This window comes from Erpetoichthys calabaricus, chromosome 9 (genome assembly GCF_900747795.2).
Source record: "Erpetoichthys calabaricus chromosome 9, fErpCal1.3, whole genome shotgun sequence".
In the NCBI taxonomy this organism is placed as follows: Eukaryota; Metazoa; Chordata; class Cladistia; order Polypteriformes; family Polypteridae; genus Erpetoichthys; species Erpetoichthys calabaricus.
In genome coordinates, this window is record NC_041402.2 from 172813358 (window position 1) to 172837658 (window position 24301).

Consider the following 24301-nt stretch of genomic DNA (forward strand, 5'->3'; position numbering starts at 1 on the left):
AGCGAGAGGGGTGTTAGTCTGTAGGAGATCAGTGAGGTTGTGGAGAGCTTTAAATGTTAAGAGCGGTATTTAGTATTGTATTCTGTAGTTAAAATCCAGGGCTCCTCCATCCTCCAGGCGCCCCCTTGTGGTGGCCACAGTCCCCAATAGGGTTGAGCTTCCATGCTCGGTTCCCGTGGCCCCCATACAGACCAGGGCGGCTGCACTCTCATGGTCTAGGGGAGGTGTAGTCCCTCTCCTGGCCCTTCCAGGTGTCCCGGTCGGGCATAACCCCCGGCCGTCCGCCACAATATATATATATAAACTGCTCAAAAAAATTAAAGGAACACTTTGAAAACGCATCACATCTCAATGGAAAAAAAAATCCTGCTGTATATCTCTAGTGATATGGACTGATATGGTAATGTGTTAGGAACAAAATGATGGCACATTGTTTGATGGAAATGAAATTGAACAACCTGCAGAGGGCTGAATTCAAAGACACCTCGAAAATCAAAGTGAAACAATGATGCGGCAGGCTACACCATCTTGCTGAAATGTCACTGCAGCAACTCCAAATTGTACTCAGTAGTTTGTATGGCCCCCACGTGCTTGTATGCATGCCTGACAAAATATGGGGGGGGAAGGGGGCATGCTCCTAATGAGACAACTGATGGTGTCCTGGAGGATCTCCTCCCAGATCTGGACCAGGGCATCACTGAGCTCCTGGACAGTCTGAGGCATCGGATGGACTGAAACATAATGTCCCACCCAGAGGTGTTCTACTGGATTTAGGTCAGGCGAGCACGGGGGGGCTAGTCAATGGGATCAATTCCTTCATCCTCCAGGAACTGCCTGCATACTCTCGCCACATGAGGCCAGGCATTGTCGTGCACCAGGAGGAACCCAGGAGCCACTGCACCAGCATAGGGTCTGACATTGGGTCCAAGAATTTCATCCCGATACCTAAAGGCAGTCAAGGTGCCATTGTCTAGCCTGTAGAGGTCTGTGCGTCCCTCCATGGATATTCCTCACCAGACCATCACAGAGCCACCACCAAAGCGGTCATGAGGGATGATGTTACAGGCAGCATAACGTTTTCTATGGCTTCTCCAGACCCTTTCACGTCTGTCACATGTGCTCAGGGTGAACTTGTTCTCGTCTGTGAAAACAGGGTGCCAGTGGTGAACCCACTAATACTGGTACTCTATGGCAAATGCCAGTCAAGCTCTATGGTGCTGGGCAGGCAGTGAGCACAGGGCCCACTAGAGGACGTCGGGTCCTCAGGCCACCCTCATAAAATTTGTTTCTTATTGTTTGGTCAGAGACATTCACACCAGTGGCCTGCCTGCTGGAGGTCATTTTGTAGGGCTCTGGCAGTGCTCAATATGTTCCTCCTTGCCCAAAGGAGCAGATACCAGTCCTGCTGATGGGTTAAGGACCTTCTAAGGCTTTGTCCAGTTCTCCTAGAGTAACTGCCTGTCTCCTGGAATCTCCTCCATGCCCTTGAGACTGTGCTGGGAGACACGGCAAACCTTCTGGCAATAGCACGTATTGATGTGCCATCCTGGAGAAGCTGAACTACCTGTGCCAGCTCTGTAGGGTCCAGGTATGGCCAATGCTACCAGTAGTGACACTGACCGTAGCCAAATGGAAAAAGAGTGAAAAAACAGATGAGGGGGGAAAAATGTCAGTGGCCTCCACCTGTTAAACCATTCTTGTTTTGGGGGTCCTCTCATTGTTGCCCCTCTAGTTAATTTCATTAACACCAAAGCAGCTGAAACTGATTAACAACCCCTTCTGCTACTTAACTGACCAGATCAATGGCCCAGAAGTTTCATTGATTTCATGCTATACTCTCATTAAAAAGGGGTCCTTTAACTAAATAATCAATTGAGTGGAGCTCAAAGGAATGGCTAAAGCGCATATGTGTCCTGTGTGATATCATTGGTGTCTTTCATTTCGCTGGTAGGTGTTTCAAGTGCATGCATAAGAACCACCTGAATCATGAGTTTGACTTATTTGATTCACAAATGAGTTACTACCAAAGAACCAGTCTAACGATTCTCATTCATCTGATTCATGCAAAAATTATTACGAGTTGCACAATTCTCATTCACTTGTTATTCAGTAATGAGACGTCTTTTTGTGTTATCATGCTTGTATGGAAACAAGACAATGGCATATGAATGATTATGTAAAATATGCAATTAATTATATATCCATCCATCCATTTTCCAACCCGCTATATCCTAACACAGGGTCACAGGGGTCTGCTGGAGCCAATCACAGCCAACACAGGGTGCAAGGCAGGAACAAATCCTGGGCAGGGTGCCAGCCCACCGCAGGACACACACACACTAGGGACAATTTAGGATCACTAATTCACCTAACCTGTATGTCTTTGGACTGTGGGAGGAAACCCATGCAGACACAGGGAGAACATGCAAACTCCACGCAGGGAGGACCCAGGAAGCGAACCTAGGTCTCCTTACTGCAAGGCAGCAGCACTACCACTGTGCCACCATGCCACGCTTTAATTATATATCCATCTATCCATTATCCAACCCACTATACCCTAACTACTGGGTCACAGGGGTCTGCTGGAGCCAAACCCAGCCAACACAGGGCGCAAGGCAGGAAACAAACCCCGGGCAGGGTGCCAGCCCACCAATGCCTTTAATTATATATTTTTATATAATTAGTTATATATATCAATTAATAAACAATATTCTTTTTATACATATATATATCCAAATAATGTATTAAATGACCATATTTTTCGCTCCTTAAGACACACCTGACCATTAGATGCACCTAGGTTTAGAGGAGGAAAACAAGAGAATAAATATTCTGAACCAAATGGTGTACTAATGTATTTAAAAAAAATATAGCATAATAATTTTTCAACCATGTAAAGTCAACAGCAGTATTAAGAACCATCATCACTGTCATTAGCAAACGAGGAGAGACTTTAAGGTTCAAGCACTCTTCTAGTTTTCTGGAAACTAGAACTCCTCATCGCTAGTGTCAGAATTTATGAAGCTCAGTTGCTCACAATCACTTTGCAGGAGCACATACCTATCATCACACCACCAGGGAACAAAGCACGTTTGGACCAATGCTCCCTGAAGTTAAATCGCCAGTCTAGTCCCATCTCTATCTGTAATGCCACAATGTCCTTCATCTCGTCTTTTATTGTGGGTTTCCACTTTAATAAATGAGAATGCGGTGCAAGCGTAGCCCGCAATTCAAAAAATTGCACTGCATTCCTGTTTGTCTCGTCTGACAGTAGCTGAAAGGCAGCCTCCGGAAAGAACAGCCTGAGGTAGTCCAGCGGCTGGTAATCTGTCGAGTTTAACAGCAAGTCATGCTGTTTTGTGAAGTCCGGTAACCAGTTTGGTTCCCACGGATCAATGTCTGGGTATTCCTCCCACACGAACCTTGCCGTAGGTGCATCGGCTGCACGAATGCGCTCAGCTGGGGTGGCATCGGCTGGAGTGCGATCAGATCAAAATCAGATTCTGAAAAATCAGAGTCTGACTCAGTGATAATACGCAAAACATCATCTGCTGAGTATTTTGTTTTCTGCACTCGCTTCGCTCCCTCGTGAGATGTTGATGCCATCTTGCCTTTGTTTACATTTCGTAACTCATGCACATGCAAGGATTAGATGCCGAGTCAATGAGTCTAACATTACTCCAAGCAGAGAGGGAATGCCTGTACCGTAACAGTGAGTTTTGTCGCCATTAACAGCTGATTGTCGCCCTCTACCCCTGGATGTCGACTTTTGTCAGGTAATACACATCACGGTCTGCGACGCAATATTCGCTCCATAAGACGCACAGTCATTTCCACCCTTGTTTTGGGGGAAAAAAAAGGGCGTCTTATGGAGCGAAAAATACGGTATATATTTGTGATGGGACACAAAGGAAATCCAATGTACTGTATGACAGACTCTAAATGAATCAAATACATCAAAAAGAATTAATTCACTTAATTGAGTAATTTGAAAGAATTGAATCACTAAAGTGAATTGAAATACCCATCACCAAAAACAATGTGAAAAACGTCCACTGAAAAATGAAAAGAAAAAGGTCACGTAACATAACATTACATTATCCACATATTCGATATCCATTTATATGGTCGTAACATACAAACTGTGTGCATATTCTGCTTAAATATTATTAACAGTTACTTTCTGGAAAGGCAGCATTCATAGTTATGTCATTCCCAAAATGCTGTGCGTTTCACTTGAAAACCTACCTCTACTCCTCATCCATTGGTCAATAGTCCCGTCTTCATTTCAAAAGCACAACACTTGTCCTTTAAATGTGGCATAATATTAGAGTTCTTGGGAAAAGGTCTGAGAACATGGGCAGCATATGCAGGCTACATACAGAAAATAAGCAGGCTTGGAGGCCTGAGGTAGCAGCACCTCCTCAGATAATTTCACACCCCATAAATCTCCTGAGGATCTGAGATAAAGACATGAAATAAAAAGCAAAGATATTTATCAGAAATTCTTCAAAATACAAAGACTACAACAAATCTTCAGTATCTTAGTGAGGCATAATCTACATTGTATCACCAAGACAGCCTGGAAACATCTGCCATTTAGCACACTCGGGGCCAGAAGAAGAAAAAGATTTGTAAAATAGCGAGCACCGTAATGAAGCCTCAGATTCGAGCAGAAGTGCTTTGGTTAACCACTACTGAGAAACAGGACTTGCTGGCCTGATTGGTGGCCAGGCATCTGAAAGTAAATCTGCCACCAGCACCAAGATTAACAAGAGAAGATGACAGCAAAGGTTTTGTGGTTGGAAGCTGTTTGTTCAAAGTAAAAATGAATATGAAAACCCAAAATTCTAAATGAATGGAATCCTAGACTACTTGTTGGAAAAGTGAAGCTATTTTACCTGGCAATCTGAACAAGTGTGGGTAGGCTGGGCTTTATTACCTGCTGCAATTTCATCACGACCCGTCGAAGACAATTTTAATTACTATTTCCCATTTTTCTGTGCCCTAATTACTGTGGTGTGGTGCGGAGTGGTGGCTCTGAGGCTAGGGATTGCCAGTTCGAATCCCGTAAAAATGCCAAAAGGGACTCTGCTCTGTTGGGTCCTTCAGCAAGGCCCTTAACCTGCAATTGCTAAGCGCTTTGAGTAGTGAGAAAAGCGCTATATAAATGCAAAGAATTTTATTATTATTACATCACAGTCCGTTTAATGTGTATAGTGCCAGGCTGCATGGCCTGTGTGGAGCAATTTTTTCCCCTCCAGTATATTCTTATTTTCTGTCTGAATTAATCCTTTGAAATCAGCAGAATGAAGAGAAATATTGAAGAGTGCAATTTTTTCATTTCACCAGCAGAGGGCCTCAAATGGTTAATCTCACGGTATCTATTTCAACAGCAATGGGCAGCAAGAGGCCGTATGGTGCCTCACTTTCCTGAACCTAATGTTGGACTTGTAGGCTACGCTAAAGTCATCCATGACCTTAAATTAGCTGTAATCAAGTCATGTTATGATTTTAACAGCAGTGAACCTTTGCTGCCTCACAAATTCAGCACCCTGTATTCAAATTCCATGTCCATTCTCTATGTATGTGGTTTTCTTTGAAAGTCCATGTACATTAATTGGTGGACCTGTTGTTTTATGTGTGCATGAGTCGTCCATGTGCCTCTTCTGAATGACAGCTGTTTGTCAATGGGCCCTGATTTGGACTGCAACAATTCAGAGCCATGAAGTGCCAGAGCCTTTCCTGGAAACACTGTGGGTGCAAAGAAAGAAGTAATCCTGGATGGGACACCCATAAGGGACCAGTATACAGTGCCTATACAAAATAATCACGCCCTGTCAAACTCCTTACCTATGTGAAACACTGAATATAAAAACAAATTAAATATAACTCTTTCCAACTGTATTGACATTTATAAGTACCTGAACATTTATGAAACTTTAATTAGCGAAATACTTGGTCTGGATAAGTGGTCAGCCCTATAGAATAACTATTATCAACTTACTGAGGCACAGCCAATCACCTTTCAGATCACACACCACCTGACATCCATTGCAGTGGCTCTGATTATTTCAGAGTATTCCTCGAGGATTCCACTGATAGTAGTGCATGGTGATGTAAAGAATTCAACATGGCTGGAAAGGATAAGGTTGAAGAAGACAAAAAGACTTCAGCTCTTACTATCCCTCTGAGTGCCATTTAGAGCAGATTGTCTCAACCTTTATTTGTCCAAGGAACCCCAGTGGACCACGTGAATATGTGGCGGGCCCCTACAGTATATTTCTCCTCCTGTACCTTTGCTGTTCTCCTAACAAAATAATTTTTGCTGCTATGCTATTACACTGCCTTCATTTTTGAAAGCATAATACAAAACTAAGAAGCAATTTCAAAAACAGTCTGTGTTTTCAGTAAATAAAAGTGATTTTCCAATTGCTCAATTTTCTTCATCATAATATACAACAAGTTGGCATTTTTAAAGAACAAATAATAACCAGTAAGCACCAAAATACAGAATTTGTCAGCGTGTGACAGACTGACATAAATTGTGCACATATTTATACCAAAGTATATCAGGTATAAGAGTAGCGTAAGTATTATATAATGTTGAATGTATACATTAGTGCAGTTTAAATTCATTTCCTGAATGAGAATAATAGTATGAAGATAGTTAAAGTACCGAATACTTACAATCAAATATTTCGTTCATGTGGTTAGGAAATCACCTTGGCAGCTCTGTATTGATAGATGATTAGGTAGTTGATTGGGTCTGTCTGCCAAATGCCATATCGGACTGCTCTTCTGGTTCTCCTCACACCTTACACAGATTTGTTTTTATTTTTCCCCAAAAAAGAAGTTTATTAAATACTTTACATATTCAAAAAAAAGTATAACATGGATATTCTAACATTGTTAAACACAACATAAAGAAAAAAAAAACATAAGAAACTAACCATTACAATAAAATATTTCAATTAAATGAAGCTGAAAAGCCTTAATAAAGCAAAAGCCTTATTTAACTTTTTGTTTTATTAAAGTAGTGGAATTAATCAGTAAGTCAGTGCATTCAAAAGCTATAAATGATGGTATCCTTCTGGAGAGTCTCATCTTGTGCATATACAATTTTGCGAGCATATCAATTAAGTTAATAATGTAGTGTTCGTCTGAGATAAAGGAGGAATTATTAACACTCCTTACACAGATACTGCTGAGCAATCGTTGAGTACGAGGCTAAGTTTGGCTACTTATTCGTAGTTCAGGATTCTGCTAGGTGCGGTTGGTGCTGCGGTTTCAGTCTGGCCAGGGCCGGATTTATATGAAAAGAGGCCCTAGGCTATTCCACTTATGAGGCCCTTTCACCTTCCATTTTTAAGTTTGTAAATTACATGAGAAATAATAAAATTTTGCTAACAATTTGAATGCAGGCCCCTCTTGATCTTGAGGCCCTAGGCTGAAGCCTAGTTAGCCTATAGGAGAATCCGGCCCTGAGTCTGGCGATTTTTTTTCCAATTCCTATGCCAAGACGTTGCGCTTTTCTTTAAAGTGCTCATTTTCCTACTCAATGTGACTTTGGTGTGTATTTAACCCGAATTCCTCATGCAAAGCGATCGAATTGTGCAAAGCCGTGGCACTGCGTCGGACAGGAAGACAATTTTTTATTTTGCAACCTGTTGTGGACGCACTCGTTCTGATGTTTGCTGTAAATCCAAAGTAACGTGAGCTTTATGTGCATTGCAATCATGCAAACAAACCCACTGTGAAAATCCACTGCTCCCATCCTTAACTTGTTATGTCTCCGAACAGTTGGAAAAGCCCATTAAAACTGACTGATGCGTGCAGCTGTACCTAATGGGGTCGCATCCGATTGGTACTGCAAGTTCAATTCCCTGGGGTTCAGTCTCCAGTGGTGGCAAGTAGCGATTTTCTTTAACTGCTTATTTTTCTAATCAATGCGTCTGTGGCAAGTGGAACCCGTAGTCCTAACGCAGAGCAGTGATCTTCTTCAATTCTCCAGCGAGTTCATGAAAGCCTCAAAACAGTCATTTCATAATGCCAAAGGTAGCAGGGGTTTGTAGTCGTCGGTGCTTCACAATCAAGATCGGGCTTCATAGCCCCGACCACACACACCTATCCTCAGAGGCTCCTGGCGTTGAAAGTTATTCAAGCCTCCAGTACTCAAATGGCGACGACACAAAATCCAGATTCAAATAATCTTCTTCTATAATACGCAACCGTGGTTGTTAGTTTGTCTGTCCAGGATTTTAAATCACCTGTAGCTCACAAACCGTTTCACCTATTGACTTGAAATTTGGTACACATATAATACGTGATGTCTACTATCTGCTTTCGGGGTGATGATTTTATTACTCTTTTTATTTTATTTATTGTAGAATCAACTCTCGGCAGCGCGCAGCAGGGCGGCCATGCAGCGCATGCGTATGGGCGCCGTTCTCATTCCCTACCACCTTCGCTAATCATTCTTGAGGCAGATTGAAGATTTAAGTGCCAGATTAAGTGAAAGGTTAAAGAAAATGTACTAAGTAATTGCAACACAAAAAGTAACAATCAGTTTTAACGCGAAAAGATGCCGACGAAAGAGAAGCAGCGGGCCGCTAGGGTGGAGTAAAGAAGAGCTGCTCAGGAAGCAGCAAGCACATCAACCTCTGAGCAAACGAATGGTAAACGTACAGAGAAAGAGGAGGAAAACTAGGAATGATCAGGTCAAGTATATTCACTGTACGTTATCGTTATAGCAGTGCGCCGTTACTGGTCTTCTTATATGATACGCTACTGTGGCTATTCGTTTGTCTGTCCAGGATTTTACTTCAACTGTAGCTCGCAAACTGTTTGACCAATTGATCTGAAATTTGCTACGCATATACTACGTGACCCCTACTGCCCGCTTTTGAGATGTTGATTTTTATTATTCTTTTTATTTTTATTTTATTTTATTGTAGAAACAACTCTTGGCTGTGGGCCGCATGCTTACGGACGCCATTCTCATCCCTACCACCTTTGCTGTCACTTCCTCTACCTCTTCATTTCTTAAATCATTCTTGAGGCTGATAAGTGGCCAGTTTAAGTGAAAATTAAGAAAAACGTACTAAGTAATTGCAACACAAACACTGACTTAATCAGTTTTAATGTGAAAAGATGCCGACGAAAGAAGAGAAGAAGTGGGCTGCTAGGGTTGAGAAAAGAAGAGCTGCTCAGGAAGCAGCAAGTAGGCCTACATCAACCTCTGAGCAAACAAATGCTAAACGTGCAGAGAAAGAGGATGAAAACTAGGAATGATCAAGTAAAGTGTATAACGTGCAGTGTGCCGTTACTGGTAGGGTAATAATAAAAAAAGTTGCACGAATAAATAGACCCAATACAAAAGAATTGGACACATCACACGACACACCGGCCACGTTGACTTCAAATTTTGATGCCCATCAAATTAAAGACCCTACAAGTGATATTCCACTGCCCCAATAATAATACGTAGATAGAGGATGGTTTAGACAGGGCTGGAGCATACATGTGCAGGGTCCAAGCGACGAGTAAGAACTTAACTCAGCCTTTCCTCGGAAACTGCAGCTGTTAGTCCTGATCTTTTATGTATTCAGGGTGAAAACACCGAAGACTCGATTAGATAGATAGATAGATAGATAGATAGATAGATAGATAGATAGATAGATAGATAGATAGATAGATAGATAGATAGATAGATAGATAGATAGATAGATAGATAGATAGATAGATAGATAGATAGATAGATAGATAGATACTTTAGTAATCCCAATGGGAAATTCGCAAAAAATCAAGAACAAGAAACGGGGAAACATTCAAGGGGGATGACTGATAAAAACCCAGCTTCAGTCATTTCATGGCATATGGGACAATGAGTGTTATGTAGGCAGGATCAAAGTTAAGTGCAAAAAAGGAAATTGCAGTAATTGCAGCATGTCTTCTAATGGTATTTGGCAACACAAGCTGAAAACCTGTTTGTCGCGGGAGTTGGATACTGGGGGCGTAGGCGGTCATGGCGATGAGGGGGGGGTTTGTGCCATAAAGGTTGTTAGGTCAGAGGAATGGTATTTCTAGCCAGGACCTGACATCCAAAGTGTTTGCCCCACCTCCATCCATTTCTTCGAAAATGACAAATTTAATAATAATAACAAACATGTTTTACATAATAATTACATAAAAATACTGAAAAAAATTAACAGTTTGGCAAAAAGAGAAATGAATGCTGACTTCAAACTGTTTATATTACAGAATATTGTTAGCTCGAAAGTGCTTAAAGATCATTGTTGCCAAATCTGTAGACAGAATCCCAAGGACACAAGAGATGAGTCTAGACTAACAGCATGTAATGAACATGAACAGCACTTAATACGGTTTTGGGGTCCTAAATCCACACCTTCTGGTCCTAGTTATAGCCTCACAGTACCAGTCTTTTAAGGTCTCTCTTCTTCCTCCTTCTATAGACCAGAAGGCTGAGAGCCCAAAGACCTATGATGTCAATTTTGGTTTCTGGTCGCCTTAGCTTGCCTCTTCCTGCCTCCTATTTGATTACCACTGCCATCTCATTTCAGTCTAGTCTTGGACTCACATCTAGAAAGAAGTTAACATGTTTGCTGTTAATTGTTTTGTTATTTTAACAATTACAGGGGGTAACCATCTGGTGTCCCAACTCTTTATGATCTCTTTTAGTTAGAGAAGTCAATTGTTGCTGTTTGGGATGTGGAAGGAACATCAGAATTCCTCGAAAAAAATTCACACAAACATTAGGAGAACCAGCAAACTTCACATGGATAACAACTGGGTGTGGAGTTTGAACCCCATTGGATATGTGAAGCAGTAAAGCTAACTACTGCACCACCGTGACCCATATAATCCAGTTATTACTTTATTGTGATAATCTGGTGATCTGCCTTGTCACTCCATGTAACCCACACTCATCATCAAGTATTCTCTTAACACTGTAGTCACAGTGTACAGATGTCACCTTCCTCTGAATGCAGCCCAGGGTTCAGTTACAGAGACAGGACAAGGCTGCTATCAGCAAAGATTTTATTGGAGATCTCGATGATGTACATACAATGATAGGCTGTTTGTTAAATAGAAGTGAACATGCAGTTATGACTGAAGGTTGAGGGATCTCACTTCAGGCAGGCCGCAGTCTTCAGAAAGATGGCTTCCAACCATTTAGGTAGGGCAGAGAACTAGACAAAAAGAAGACAGAGCAAGTAATAATGACCAATGAAATAAATCAAAATTAAAAAAAGCTACCAGTCTGAAGAATCTGACAGTCACATTAATAATAATAATAATACATTTTATTTATATAGCACCTTTCCTATGCTCAAGGCACATTGACCCTGACTAAGGTGGGTAACAGAAACAAAAGGATTCTAAGGAGATGTAAGTATGGCCCAGCTCTCTGATCTTCCCTTTCCTTAGTCCCAAATAACAAATTAAAGAATACTTTCATTAAACAAAGAAAATAGAACTCTCTTTGTTATTACTTGACATTTTTATTTTCACACTAGCCGCATTAGACTACATGTTAAAAATCTGCTATCTCTTGACCTACGTGTGCCTTCTTTGTCTTTCTTCAGTATGCAAGTGTGTCTGAACCTCTCTTGACCAGCGCTCCCTCTCTCTCTCTAGCACATTCCCATAAAGCCTTCTTTCCAGACACTTGTCGTAATTTTTGGGCTCCTTTTTCACCTCCCGTCGACTTTTATACTTTCATGTCGTTAAAGGCGACTGTCTCTGTGTGTCTCTGATGCCTGTTTCTCCTAATAATGTGTCTCACAGTCACACTTCCTCTTTCGATTGTATCACCAAAGCCAAACTGACCAATCAGATTGCACAAAGGTATTAAGACACACACACACACACAGACCTTAGTGTTTATTTATATCAGTGGTTCTCAAACTGTGGGGCGCGAATGTTGCCATATGTGGCGTAATTTTGCTATTCATAGGGAAATTTTAAACTTGTAGCTGTGTATCAGCAGCAAAAAATATAGGAATACATTTTATTAGGGTTTCAAAAAAACGTTAGGGGGGCGCGATTAAAACTGTTATGAAAACTCGGGTCGCAAATACTTAAAGGTTGAGAAACGCTGATTTATATATTCGATGAGGATGGATAACAAAATGACCTACTGCTCCTACTTCTTAATTGGTGAGCAGTTGCTGCTGCTAATGTCACTGTCTTTTATTGCTGAGTGTTTGGGTCACATTACATAACTTTTCCAGCGGTTTTCAGTTGCAGACTTTATTTACATAATCGTATCATGTTTGGGGCAGTATTGATGTGCTCTGGTGGCCTCAGTCATGCACACTGACATCCACAGTGACTCAGTCTGGTCTGCACTTGCCCCTGGCACGATGTCTGATTTTGATCTAAGTTGTAAGGTGGGCTCTGTGTGTGTGTGTGTGAGGGCTGACAATCAATGAGTGCTCATCAAGAAGTTCAGGGCATACAAAGCAGCCTTAAGTAAGAAAGAAAGTGGGGGTTTTGAGACAATAGAGACACATCTGTATGATATCTTGTGTTTGCTGTAAACGGCAGAATCACACCCGGAAATCCTTTATACAGCACCAGCACTGTCAGGCAACGTGTTAGTTTCTGGCAAAATGCAGTGAGCCTGCAATACTTTGAAAATGTGAAAAGAGTGATGAAATATCATGACAGAGTTGTGTAATTAGTCACCCCCTGCAGTTTCTAATGATGTAATCTGGTATCCTCAAAGGAGATGCTCAGCAACTGCACTCATTAAGTTTGACATCCCCTCCAACCAGAAGTCATGTAATGTGCCACCAGCTTTATTTTTAAAGGGCTTGTTCTTTAAGACTCAGAGCCCACCGTTGTTTTTTTTTTCTTAACCAGCGGCCAAACAATAATGAGGTTCAAAGTGAGCCAACAGGCTAACTCAAGGGTCTCACATAAGGTTCCTGGATGGCAACCAAGTTCTTAATTAAAAGCCAGTTCTTGTTGCTAGCAATACACAGTTATTGAATTCTATGACTTCTTAGAGCTCTGACTCTTCCGCAAGAGATTTTTCCACAATTTTTGTCTTTCTGTGGGCACCATCCAAATGTTTTGTGGAGCAGAGCTGCTCCGTTTTTCTCAGAACTACATGTTTTTCTTTTCCAATATTTATTGAAACTGATCTTTTATGATGTCCACACATGCAAATGCGATCAAGTTAGCTTGTCATATGTTGGCATGATTTGTATCTTATTCTTGTTTGGCTGTTGGTTAAAGAATAAAGCAAACACTTAAGGCAGGGGTCGCCAACCTTTTTTCCCCTGAGAGCTACTTTTACAAAATGAAAATGGCCGAGAGCTACTCATGTTTTCTAACGTTTATTCTCATAGCTTATTTCAACCCAAACAAACTGAATAAACTTGTTTTACCTGAACATTTACAAAATGTTGGTGTCCACAACTCACATTTTGCATTAAAACAAAATATTAAAAAAAAATACCTGCAAGTGCATTTTGTATGTCTGTATGCATTTTCTAGTGTATCTCACACTATTGAATTAAAACATGAATGCTGTCAGAACAAAACAATGCAATTACAAATCCACAGATATGACTTATTCATTTGTCATTTTGTCCCATGTCACTGTGTCACTTTATTCACATATCCAGTTGCATGTCTGATGTGTTTTTTAGTTAGTCAGATGACTGGCACTGCATGGAGTCAACGAGAGAGGCAGGTGTACGGTGGAGTGGAGCCACTTAGGTTCCCTCTTATGGAGTCATTTAAATGTTCGTCTGTCAGTCTTGTTCTGATCTTTGATTTCATGACATTCATGTCAGACTCACAGAGGTATGGAGACCCAAACAAAGCAGACATTTTCAGAGCTGCTTGGTGAAGATTCTTATAGTTATCAGGCTCTACTAAGCTCCAGAAATTCTGAGACTGCAGTTGAGACTTTAACTGCACATTATTTTGAAGGTTTACTAATATATAATATATAAAATCCAATGTCTCTCTGTCTGTCTGTATGTCTGTCCGCTTTTCACGAGAGAACTACTTAACGGATTTAGATTGGGTTTTTTCCTATAATTTGCTTGAACATTCCAGTTGATTTTGCGACTTCTCTCATTTCGTTATGTATCATAGTTCACTTGCGGCACCGATTTATTTGCACGAATCAGAGAAACACGCAGCGGGCCAATGAGAGGAGCCCTCCTCACTCACTCGCCAGCTTCGGGGTGTGGTCCTTAACTCCTCTTAGCTAGCAAACGAGAGAACAATTGTATTCAATTTTGTTTGATATTTAAAATAAAGTGTTACTTAGGTCTTGATGAGTTTGAGTCCGCATACTCTCTTAAGTGTATGCCACATTGAAAAGACAGATTGCAATTCAGATTGTGGATCGTGATTTTGTGTTAAAAGGATCGTGATATGATTTTTTGGAAAGATCGTCCACCTCTAATTTGACCAATCAAGTTTTCAAATTTATGTAGGATTCACTAACCCTTTGGTGAGCTACTTGGAAAGGGGTTGCGTGACTTGTTGGAGACCCCTGACTTAAGGGTTCTGAATCATAAAAAGCAAGTCATTTAAAGTTAAGGCAAATGAAATGTGCTTCATTAGCAGCAGGAATTGGCGAATAACTAAGAAAGTGGCTTGAATGAAAACCTGAAGCCAATGTGACCCACCATCATCTGAGTTTAACTCCTCGATGTGCCGCTTTACTGAGCACTTCAAATGAAGAGATGTTTCATTTAAACACTGTAGATTATAAAAAAACATGCTGGAATGTAGAGTAAATTCTGCTCAGGAATGAAGAGAAGGAACTGTGCTAAGGACTGCACAGAATGTATGTGTTTTCTGAAACTTACCAGCCAGCCCCCGATTCTCGAAAGAATCGCAAATCCAAGAATACCAATCACTTTCAGTTCCCTCTGATACTTGGAGGGATGAAATATCATGGAGGGTGGGTGCTTCCTGGGACAGTTCATTTAATTACGTAAACATATTTGTACTAAAGCGGTTTCTTTTTGGAGCTGTGATTCAGTTATAGGCGCCTTTGTTTATTGTTTTCAGCCATGCAGTCTCGCTTTTGTTTTTCTATGGCTGTGTCGTCAGCGAGAAGTCGTTTGCTGACGGCGGTAGATTCGCATGCTGAAGTGGCCATGGCGGCGGTTCCGGGCATGGTGGGCTACATTACTAAACGAACGTGGTATATGCGGTGATGTGGGCGGTCACGCTCGGGCGGCTGTACAGTAATCCCTCCTCCATCGCGGGGGTTGCGTTCCAGAGCCACCCGCGAAATAAGAAAATCCGCGAAGTAGAAACCATATGTTTATATGGTTATTTTTATATTGTCATGCTTGGGTCACAGGTTTGCGCAGAAACACAGGAGGTTGTAGAGAGACAGGAACGTTATTCAAACACTGCAAACAAACATTTGTCTCTTTTTCAAAAGTTTAAACTGTGCTCCATGACAAGACAGAGATGACAGTTCAGTCTCACAATTAAAAGAATGCAAACATATCTTCCTCTTCAAAGGAAACAGAGAGGAAAGCAAACAAATCAATAGGGCTGTTTGCTCTTAAGTATGCGAAGCACCGCCGGTACAAAGCTGTTGAAGGCGGCAGCTCACACCCCCTCCGTCAGGAGCAGGGAGAGAGAGAGCGAGAGAGAGAGAGAGAGAGAGAAAGTCAAAAATCAATACGTGCCCTTTGAGCTTTTAAGTATGCGAAGCACCGTGCAGCATACTTAAAAGCTGCACACAGAAGGTAGCAACGTGAAGATAATCATTCAGCATTTTTAGACGAGCGTCCGTATCGTCTAGGTGTGCGAACAGCCCCCCTGCTCACACCCCCCTACGTCAGCGCAAGAGAGAGAGAAAGAAAAGTAAGTTGGGTAGCTTCTCAGCCATCTGCCAATAGCGTCCCTTGTATGAAATCAACTGGGCAAACCAATTGAGGAAGCATGTACCAGAAATTAAAAGACCTATTGTCCGCAGAAATCCGCGTACCAGCAAAAAATCCGCGATATATATTTAAATATGCTTACATATAAAATCCGCGATAGAGTGAAGCCGCGAAAGGTGAAGCGCGATATAGCGAGGGATCACTGTACACTCTAGCGTGCACGCTGTACCTCAGGTTTAGTGTACAGGTTGTAGCCATGGTTAAGGTTTCATTTAATTAAATAAACATATTTGTACTACAGCGGTTTCTTTGTGTGGGCACCCTCGTTCATTCTTTTTATCCATACGGGCTCATTTATAGGTCATAGCCATACGGGCTTGTGTTTGTATTTAGTTGAGCGCTTTCATTGTGGATTCCATACTGTAGTACTGTAATGTGATTCAAATATGCACTGAATCGTTTCGTTCTTGTTATCTCTGTGGCTGTGTCGTTAGCTATGGGCTCGGATTTGTACAGCCTAAGCAAACGGCCGAGTCTGGTACATCTAGTCTAGTGGGTCATCGTGCGTGTGCCAATTAACCGTTATTTAAAATCTATATGGGTCTTCAAAGCGATCACACTGGTAGGCGGGCGATTCATGACATCCGGTTTACAACGTTCTCGTTTCTGTGTTTTCTGTGGCTGTGTCGGTAGCTATGGGCGGGCTCGTTGCAGTGCGGCAGTGCGCGTGCGTCTCGATGCGCCCTGCGCCCATCCGGTTTACAACCTTCGGTTAGTAATATGGATTTTGTTCTTTTGCTGTTGTTTCAGTTTATTGCTGTGAATTTCTAACTTCTATTATGTTCTGATAATTGTCTGTACAGTGTCTTTAAAGGACAAGTTTAAAATGGCTGTTTAAAAGGAGGAAGCAGCTTTCTGAGAGTGATTTAAAGGCAATCCAAGGAAAACAAATCCCAAATCACAATCCAAACAGCAGAAAAAAATCCAATACATACTGTCCTGAAGGAGACAGTAGGAAATTTAAATGGAGTGACCAGAAAGATAACATGGTCAAAAAGCAAAGCTTAAGGTCAAGAGCAGAAGTCAAGAATCAATTGAAAAAACCTGTAACGCAAAACCAAAACTTAAAGTCTTATTTCAAGCAGGGATCTAATACCAAAATAACAATGAGAGATTCACTGTCAGTAAGTTTATCCAAACTTATTTTAGAGCTGAGTAAAGTGACTTTTATACTATCATGCTGAATGACATCATCAATACATATTCCAGGTGCTTGATAGAAGACTTACCTTTCAGAATGTAGTCTGTCAGCAAAGTTGGGACCTTCTCACTGTCTTCTTTCATTGCATAAAGAACTGCGTTAAAGAAAGAAAAACATCGAAAATCACAGAAGAGAATTCAATTATAGGAAGGACAGAGTTTATTGTGGCGGAAGGCCTTGAGCTGTCTGCTTGACTTGGAGGTCTACTGGGATCCAGTGCCTAACAATATGGGCAAGAAGTTCAGGAGAAGGTACTTCTGCACCACATGGATGTTAACTCATTAACAAGGTGGCCATAGTGACTCACTGCAATTCCCTCCACTTACATTTCAGTTTTGCCTTCTTTTGTGAAGCATGCTGGAAGCTCAGACGAATGCACTAGAAAGGTGAACAAGAGTTCCAGAGGCCTTCAGCACTTATCCTGCTGATTTACTAGCAGGGCAACAGAAGTGTAACAGGAGAAATACCTCTCTGGTGGGTCACTGGATGCCTCAGGATGGTAACATATCTGTTCCTTTTCTGTTAACTAGGAAAAAAGACATCCTTCTTGGACAAAAGGGGAAACTGAAGATCATTTATTTTATTTTAGCATTGATAATTCAAAGAGAAAAAAGCTACCAGTTCAAAATTATACAACATGGCTGGCATTGAAGATATTCGGAGTGGCTTGTGAGACACTTTCTGGTGCTGCAATTCACTTTTTTGACGCTGACTCTTTATTGTCAAAGTAAAAACAGATCTCTGAAAAGTGGTCCACAATAATTACAAATATAAAGCACAAAACAATTGGTCACATAAGTATTCAATCCCTTTAATATGACACACCCAAATCATCACTGGTGTGGCCAACTGGCCTTAGAAGTCACAGAATTAGCTCCATGGAGGTGACCTGCCTGTCTGCAGTTTGACTTCATTGTTGTCTAAATGATCCTGAATGTGGAAGGACTGACTTATGGGGAGCTACTGTGTTGGACTAACTTGCACCATGAAGATGCAAGAACACTCCAAGCAACTCCAGGAAAAGCACAAATGAGGGGATGGAGTCAAGAAAGCATCCAAGTCACTGAATATCCAGTTAAATCAATCATGAAGGAATGGAGCAAGTATGGCACGGCTGGGAATCTGCCTAGAGCTGGCCATCTATGAAAACTGAGTGATCATATAAGAAAGAGAATGCTGAGGGAGACCATCAAGAGACCTATGAGATCTCTGAAGGAGTTAAATCTACAGTGGCTCAGACTGGAGAGACTGTGCATACAATTGCGTCTGGGTGGCATTATCAGCTTAAAGGGAGGTAGGCATAAGACTAAAAGCCATGTTTGAACACTGCACATTATCTGAAAAACACACCATCCTCGTGGTGAATCAAGGTAAAGTAGTAGCATCATGCTGTGAAGATACTTCTCTGCAACCATCCCTTGAAGGCTTGTTAGGGTAAAATGAATGCAGCAAACTATGGAAAAATCCTGCAGGAACACCTGATTCAGTCTGCAAGAAGCCTGCACCTTGGGAGAGGATCTGTTTTCAATCAACGCAAAAATCCCAAGCATAAAGCCAAAAATACACAGGCATGGCTTTTAAACAACAATGAGAATGTCCAGATCAAAATCCAACTGAGAATTTGTGGTGGGATGTGAAAAAGCCAATCACTCACAATCTCCGTGTAACTTAAAAGAGCTTGAGCAGTTTTGCAAAGAAGAAGTTGAAAAATGGCAGTGTGCAGATGTGCAAAGCTGGTAGAGGGAGACCTGTGCAAACAGACTCAAGGCAGTCATGACTGTCAAAGGTTCGTCTACTAAATACTGACTTGAGGGGGTGAGTTGATTATTTTGTGTCTTATATTTACAGTTACTTTAGTACACTTCGCAGAGGTTTGTTTTCACTTTGACATTTGTCAGACACGTGCGTTTCAGGAACAGCTGAAGGGCTCTCTTAATGGTAATTCTCCTCCAGACCAGGGGTTGGAGCTGTTGCTTAATGCCTTTACTTCTTGTTCCTCTGCAGGATGGAAGATTGACACCTGGTCCACTATTGATGTCATTTCCATCATATGCCTTCCTGGACCCGCCTTTTCCTGCCTGGTTCGCATGTAAGCACCTCCTACTCCACCTCACCGCAGTCTCATCTTGGACTCCAGTCTGAACAGACTTAACAATCATATTGTGTTGTTTAGTTTTTTGCTTCTCTGAATATACGGGGATCATGCAAGTGCAACAACCCTTTTTGCCTTGTTTCTTACATATTAAAGAGTCTTTCTGTTGGTCAAAGTCATAAAAGACAAATTAAATATACTGTACTGTGATTCAATGTTGTAAAACAAGAAAATTTGAACACCTCCAAGGGGGTTGAAGATTTTTTATAAGCACAGCATATATCTCCTTGAACTTTTGTGTTACAAAAAAGAGAGAACCTCAAAGTATTTGCAGCTCTTCAACATGAATAACTCCATAACATGAAAATGAAAGCACAATTTTAAAGACAAGTTTAATGATAAACAAGGTATATAATATCTCTAATTATATTCAGCTCCTTTGTTATGACACCCTAAACAGGTTATGGAACTTTCAGCCATATTTGTAAGAAGTGAAATAGTGAGATGAACGGAGTCCACTTGAAGGTGTTCCATGTGAATCTGACTTAAATGCAGCCCAATCCCCCCACAGTCAATTAGCATGGTGCTCACCACACACTACTTTTCATTGTTAAAAAATACAATGCCAAATCCTAATTTGGAGCAGATTTTATGAGAAGGACTAGTTACTGTCCACACTAAGAAGTGATGGAGAAGACCAATAAGATGTCTGGTTGCATAGCCCGGTTTATTAAGTGTAAATCACAGGAGGTTATTCTTATGCTTTGCAGTGCAGCAGTGAGGCCTCATTTCAAGTGCAGTCTTGGTCTCCATATTATGAGAAAGAAAGTCCAAAGAAGAGCAGCTGGGTCGATTCAGGGCCTGAGAGGTACGAACTATGAGGAGAGAAGGAAAGAACTGAACCCTTTTCAGTTTAAGCAAATAGAGGGTTACAGAGGACACAATTGAAGTGTTCCAAATTATGAAGCGAACTGGTACAGTGGATCCCAACTGTTATTTTAAAATCACAGAAAGAAGCTGTTTAAGAGTATGCTTAGAACCATAGATATGCTGAGTAAATGACAAAGGTGTATGTAGTGTTTCGAAAAATGTAAAAATTTCACTGGATGATTATTGGAAAGTTAGTTGTATAGGAACTGGCAAGCTACCTTGGGCAGAATGGCCCATTCTCATCACAATTGTTTGAATTTTTCAGATCACTAAAGTCCACCAATTGCTCTGTTTATTCCAATAATCCCCCTTCTCAATCTTTTTCCCTCAGACCCTGCTTACAATCAAACACAAAATATTAAGAAGTGGCCATATTTACTGGAAAGATGTAATGGTCATTAGAAGACATAAACTTACTTTTGGTGAGCATCTGAAGGTCTTCCACTGAAGGTGGAGTAGCTTTCTTTTCAAAGGGAATTACTGTATTCAGATACTAAAATAAAGAACATACATTGTTATTAATGATCCAGGGCATCTGGTTTGTGTCTAGATGTCTGGAGAGCATGAACTGCGCTCTCACACAAGCAGAAACATTAGAAGAACTGGAGTACCTTATGTTGAGTAACTGTGTTGTAACATCACATTTCAAGCACAGAATTGTAGTTTTAATCAACTAAGCATCCTTACATACTGTAGATTTAACATGAGATAGTTACATATGAATAATATTCTTTTTCCCCTCACTCTATCCTGTAATAAGCGTTCTTGAATGTTCTTAGCTAAGTAAATACAATGGCATGTTACTGTGGACCAGTGTAGTACTCAAAAACTCCTAAATCAGGATTTTCCAACTTATGCACTGTGTTTAACCCATGACAACTTTGCGAAAGTACATTTTTTTTGTGATTGCTGTGAATTCAATGTTATGCTAATCGTTGTGTTCAACACTAGTTATCATGCACATTTCTTACTAGAAATGTGAACTAAAATTTGTTTGGTATGACTTTCATTTGACTTTATGTTTAATTTAAGTGTATAAACTCAAAGGTCACATTGAAATGTTAGCTCAGATGTAGTGTAACACCTTGGTTATAAAGTAGCTGTTCTCCCAAACTCCTAAAAGTAGAGGACATACATCAGTCTCACCAATTGGAAATATAAAACAACATGTACTCAAAGGCCCACCTGTTTATCAGTCCCTGAGTTTCCGAAGGTCTGTCTGATGCCCGTCTGTAATATGGTGGAGATGCCCTCCATGCTGAAGCGCTGCAGGGATAGGCACAACCTTAGAATTTCAACTAATGCTGGATTACATTTTCCTTTCACATCACACAAACTACAAGCTCACAAGCTCCTGGAACTCTCTTTACATGCAATATTGCTCTTCCCTAGTTGCAAAAATACACCGTCCACAGAGTCAGGAAATGTTCAAAGGCATAAAGTAATGCTGGAGAACGTGACCTTTGTGACACCTCTGAAGAACACGGTTCAAAGAAACCAAAGGAAAGTGAACCTGGAGGACATCAACAATTGTTTAATACCAAGGGGTAAGCAAGGTATGAAGAACTTGATGATGACACCATAGGAAAGAAAAATGCAGATGATTATTCTCCTTGTAGTTCCAGTGGGAAGATGAACCTTCTCCAAATCTGAATGGAGGCTACTAAGGGGAGAATCTCCTGTACATCTGAGCATTTTCCTAATTTTATCATGCCAAAGCTGAAGGTGAACCTCAAAAACATGATTTACTGCTTAGATGGAAACAGAACGTGATGGACATCCATCTGAGTGGAGGGCATCAGAAAATTGTACATGATACTGTATGTATTGACTTGGTAATGCCAAAGGTAAGGTGAACCACGTGTACATGGTGTGACTGTTAAACAACAGAGGAAAGATGACTCAGTCAGATATCACCATACGATGGTGACCAAAAAGAGACATGATGAAGATCACTTGAGAGCATGATACAAGAGAGAAGCTGAACCTTTTGGACATGATGTATCCGGTTAAAACCAAAGGGAACATGGACATGAAGGCCATGACTTTACAATGTGACGACATCAGGAGAATCAACATGGCGGACAATATAAAGAAAACAACCATATCATACAAAAGTAAAATATAGAAGATATGATCTTTGTGACGTAAGAAGGAAATGCTTCAGTGGACACCAGAAGGGAATACAGATGAAAGAAATGTCCATAATGAATGAGAGAAACTGGGCATGAATGAGGCAACTGCTAAAGACAATCTGAACACAAAGGAAGCCAAAGAAGCAGAATTCCTTTGATCTATGGGTGTGCTACCAGTAAGCAGATGAGTCTTGTTATCATAACCTACGGTTGACAGGAAGGAAGATATTCATTAAGAAGAAGATGCCCTGATGGTCTGATAAAAGATATGTGGTGACCAGAGAGACTTAAACGTGAATAACATAAATATCAGATCGTAGAAAAGCAAAATATGAAAGATCATTAACTGTGTTGGGGAAAGATGACCCTGGCTGCAATAACTTGTCTACGGTCAACAGAAGAGTGTCTGTTCACAAAGAAGGTGCCATGATGCTTTGATAAGACACATATTGTTGACTGTTGATACTGATGGAGCTAAAAATTAATGACATGACTGAACACCATAGGGAAGGAGAATATGAAAGGTATGATTAACAATGTCAGGAAAAGATTAAACTTATTAGCATCACCTGACTGTGGACCACCAAAAGGTACACAAAATGGATGACCAGACAGCTTTGAATCCACTATGCAATTAAAGCTGCTGGATACATCAAATCTACAGGGCATGAATTAACTCAGTGACACCAAACATGGCAAACATTACTGACCATTTAACAGAAGTCAATGATGTAACACGTCTGCTGACCTTGATAGGCATGGTGCTGCCCTTCTCGGAGCGAGTCCCACTCTGCAGACTCAAGCCTTTCTCCTTGCGTCGTCGCTTAGTCAGCTCACGCTGCTCCTTCTGCCGGTTCTGCACCTCGATGAGGGCTGTGATGAAAGTGTTTTTGACCTCCTTCTCAAACTCCAGCTCATCTCTCCGTGCCAGCTGCTTCACTAGCTCTTCGGAGAATTCCCGGATGGCCTCCTGCACACGGTTCAGTAACTTCTCCAAAGCCGAGTTGGGCATGAGCTGAAGACCTGATACAGAAATGGAAAGGAGTTAGCTACCAGGTAGTGAGTAATATTTAGTCTTAACATGACTTAACCTCAACAAGAAGATAATTGCCTTTAATGTCTCCAAGTCAGATCTCATTTTTTAGTAGGCAGGGAGTTATATTTCTGTACAACAACAAAAAATGTGTGTATATAAAATATAACATCGAAATGTGCAGGGTAATTGGGCCTGACAGAATCACTAATGCCCACCACTGATGCACTTAGTGTTTTATTTCAGAAAAATGTTATTTCAACTCCCCATTAAGAGAAGAGGGCTGCTAAAGGAAAATCACTAAGTGCTGCAGCTCCATATTTGACTCAATTACTAGGCACCAGGTACCTTCATACGAGCAGTTATTGTTGGAAGCCTGTGACAGGGCACGTATCTCTTCCAGCAGAGAAGGGCCAGACTGATGTGGTGAGTCTAAAGCATCTTCATCATCTCCTTCTTCCTCTGTTTCCTCTGGGTCTGGTGAGTTCTCCATCATCTCTACAATTTCTTCAATAACCTGGTTAGAAGATCAGAAGCATCACATTTTCATTATTTAGCTTACAGATGCTTTCATCCAAAGCAATTTACAAAAGGGGTCAACATAATCAAGTAAACATCAGTCTAGGGGGCTGTTTAAGAATAAGTGTGACAGGACAAGGTTACAAAATTAACCATCACAAGTGAAGAGCTCCGAACAAAATTCAAGCTAGTTACGCTTCTTTAGTTACAAGAATCTATCAAAGCCATCATCAAAATACTGCAGACGTTGGTGGTTTGAATGGTGGTGGGGTGCTTGTTTTACCATCATGGAGCTACATATGAAAAGAATCTGAATGGGCACTGTTCATCAGAAGACCTGAGAGATTGAGAAGGACCAAAGGGCCTCACAAATGTCTCCATATACAGAGGTGCTAACCCATTAATGTCTCTGTAGGCAAGCAGCAAGGA

The 24301-nt window shown here is 41.1% G+C and overlaps 1 protein-coding gene across 2 annotated transcripts in view; it reads right to left on the minus strand.

Moving 5' to 3' along the window:
* Positions 1-11047: 11047 nt before the first annotated feature.
* The window catches only part of fez1 (fasciculation and elongation protein zeta 1 (zygin I)), a 46638-nt gene continuing 33384 nt past the window's right edge, over positions 11048-24301 (minus strand). For both annotated transcript variants that reach the window (XM_051931914.1, XM_028808989.2), the window contains 6 exons: positions 23702-23870; positions 23069-23343; positions 21371-21451; positions 20603-20678; positions 17192-17257; positions 11048-11213 (listed from right to left, as the gene is read on the minus strand). In XM_051931914.1, the coding sequence (XP_051787874.1) occupies positions 11197-11213; positions 17192-17257; positions 20603-20678; positions 21371-21451; positions 23069-23343; positions 23702-23870 (684 nt within the window). In that variant the 3' untranslated portion in view covers positions 11048-11196. The remainder of the gene's footprint in view (positions 11214-17191; positions 17258-20602; positions 20679-21370; positions 21452-23068; positions 23344-23701; positions 23871-24301) is intronic.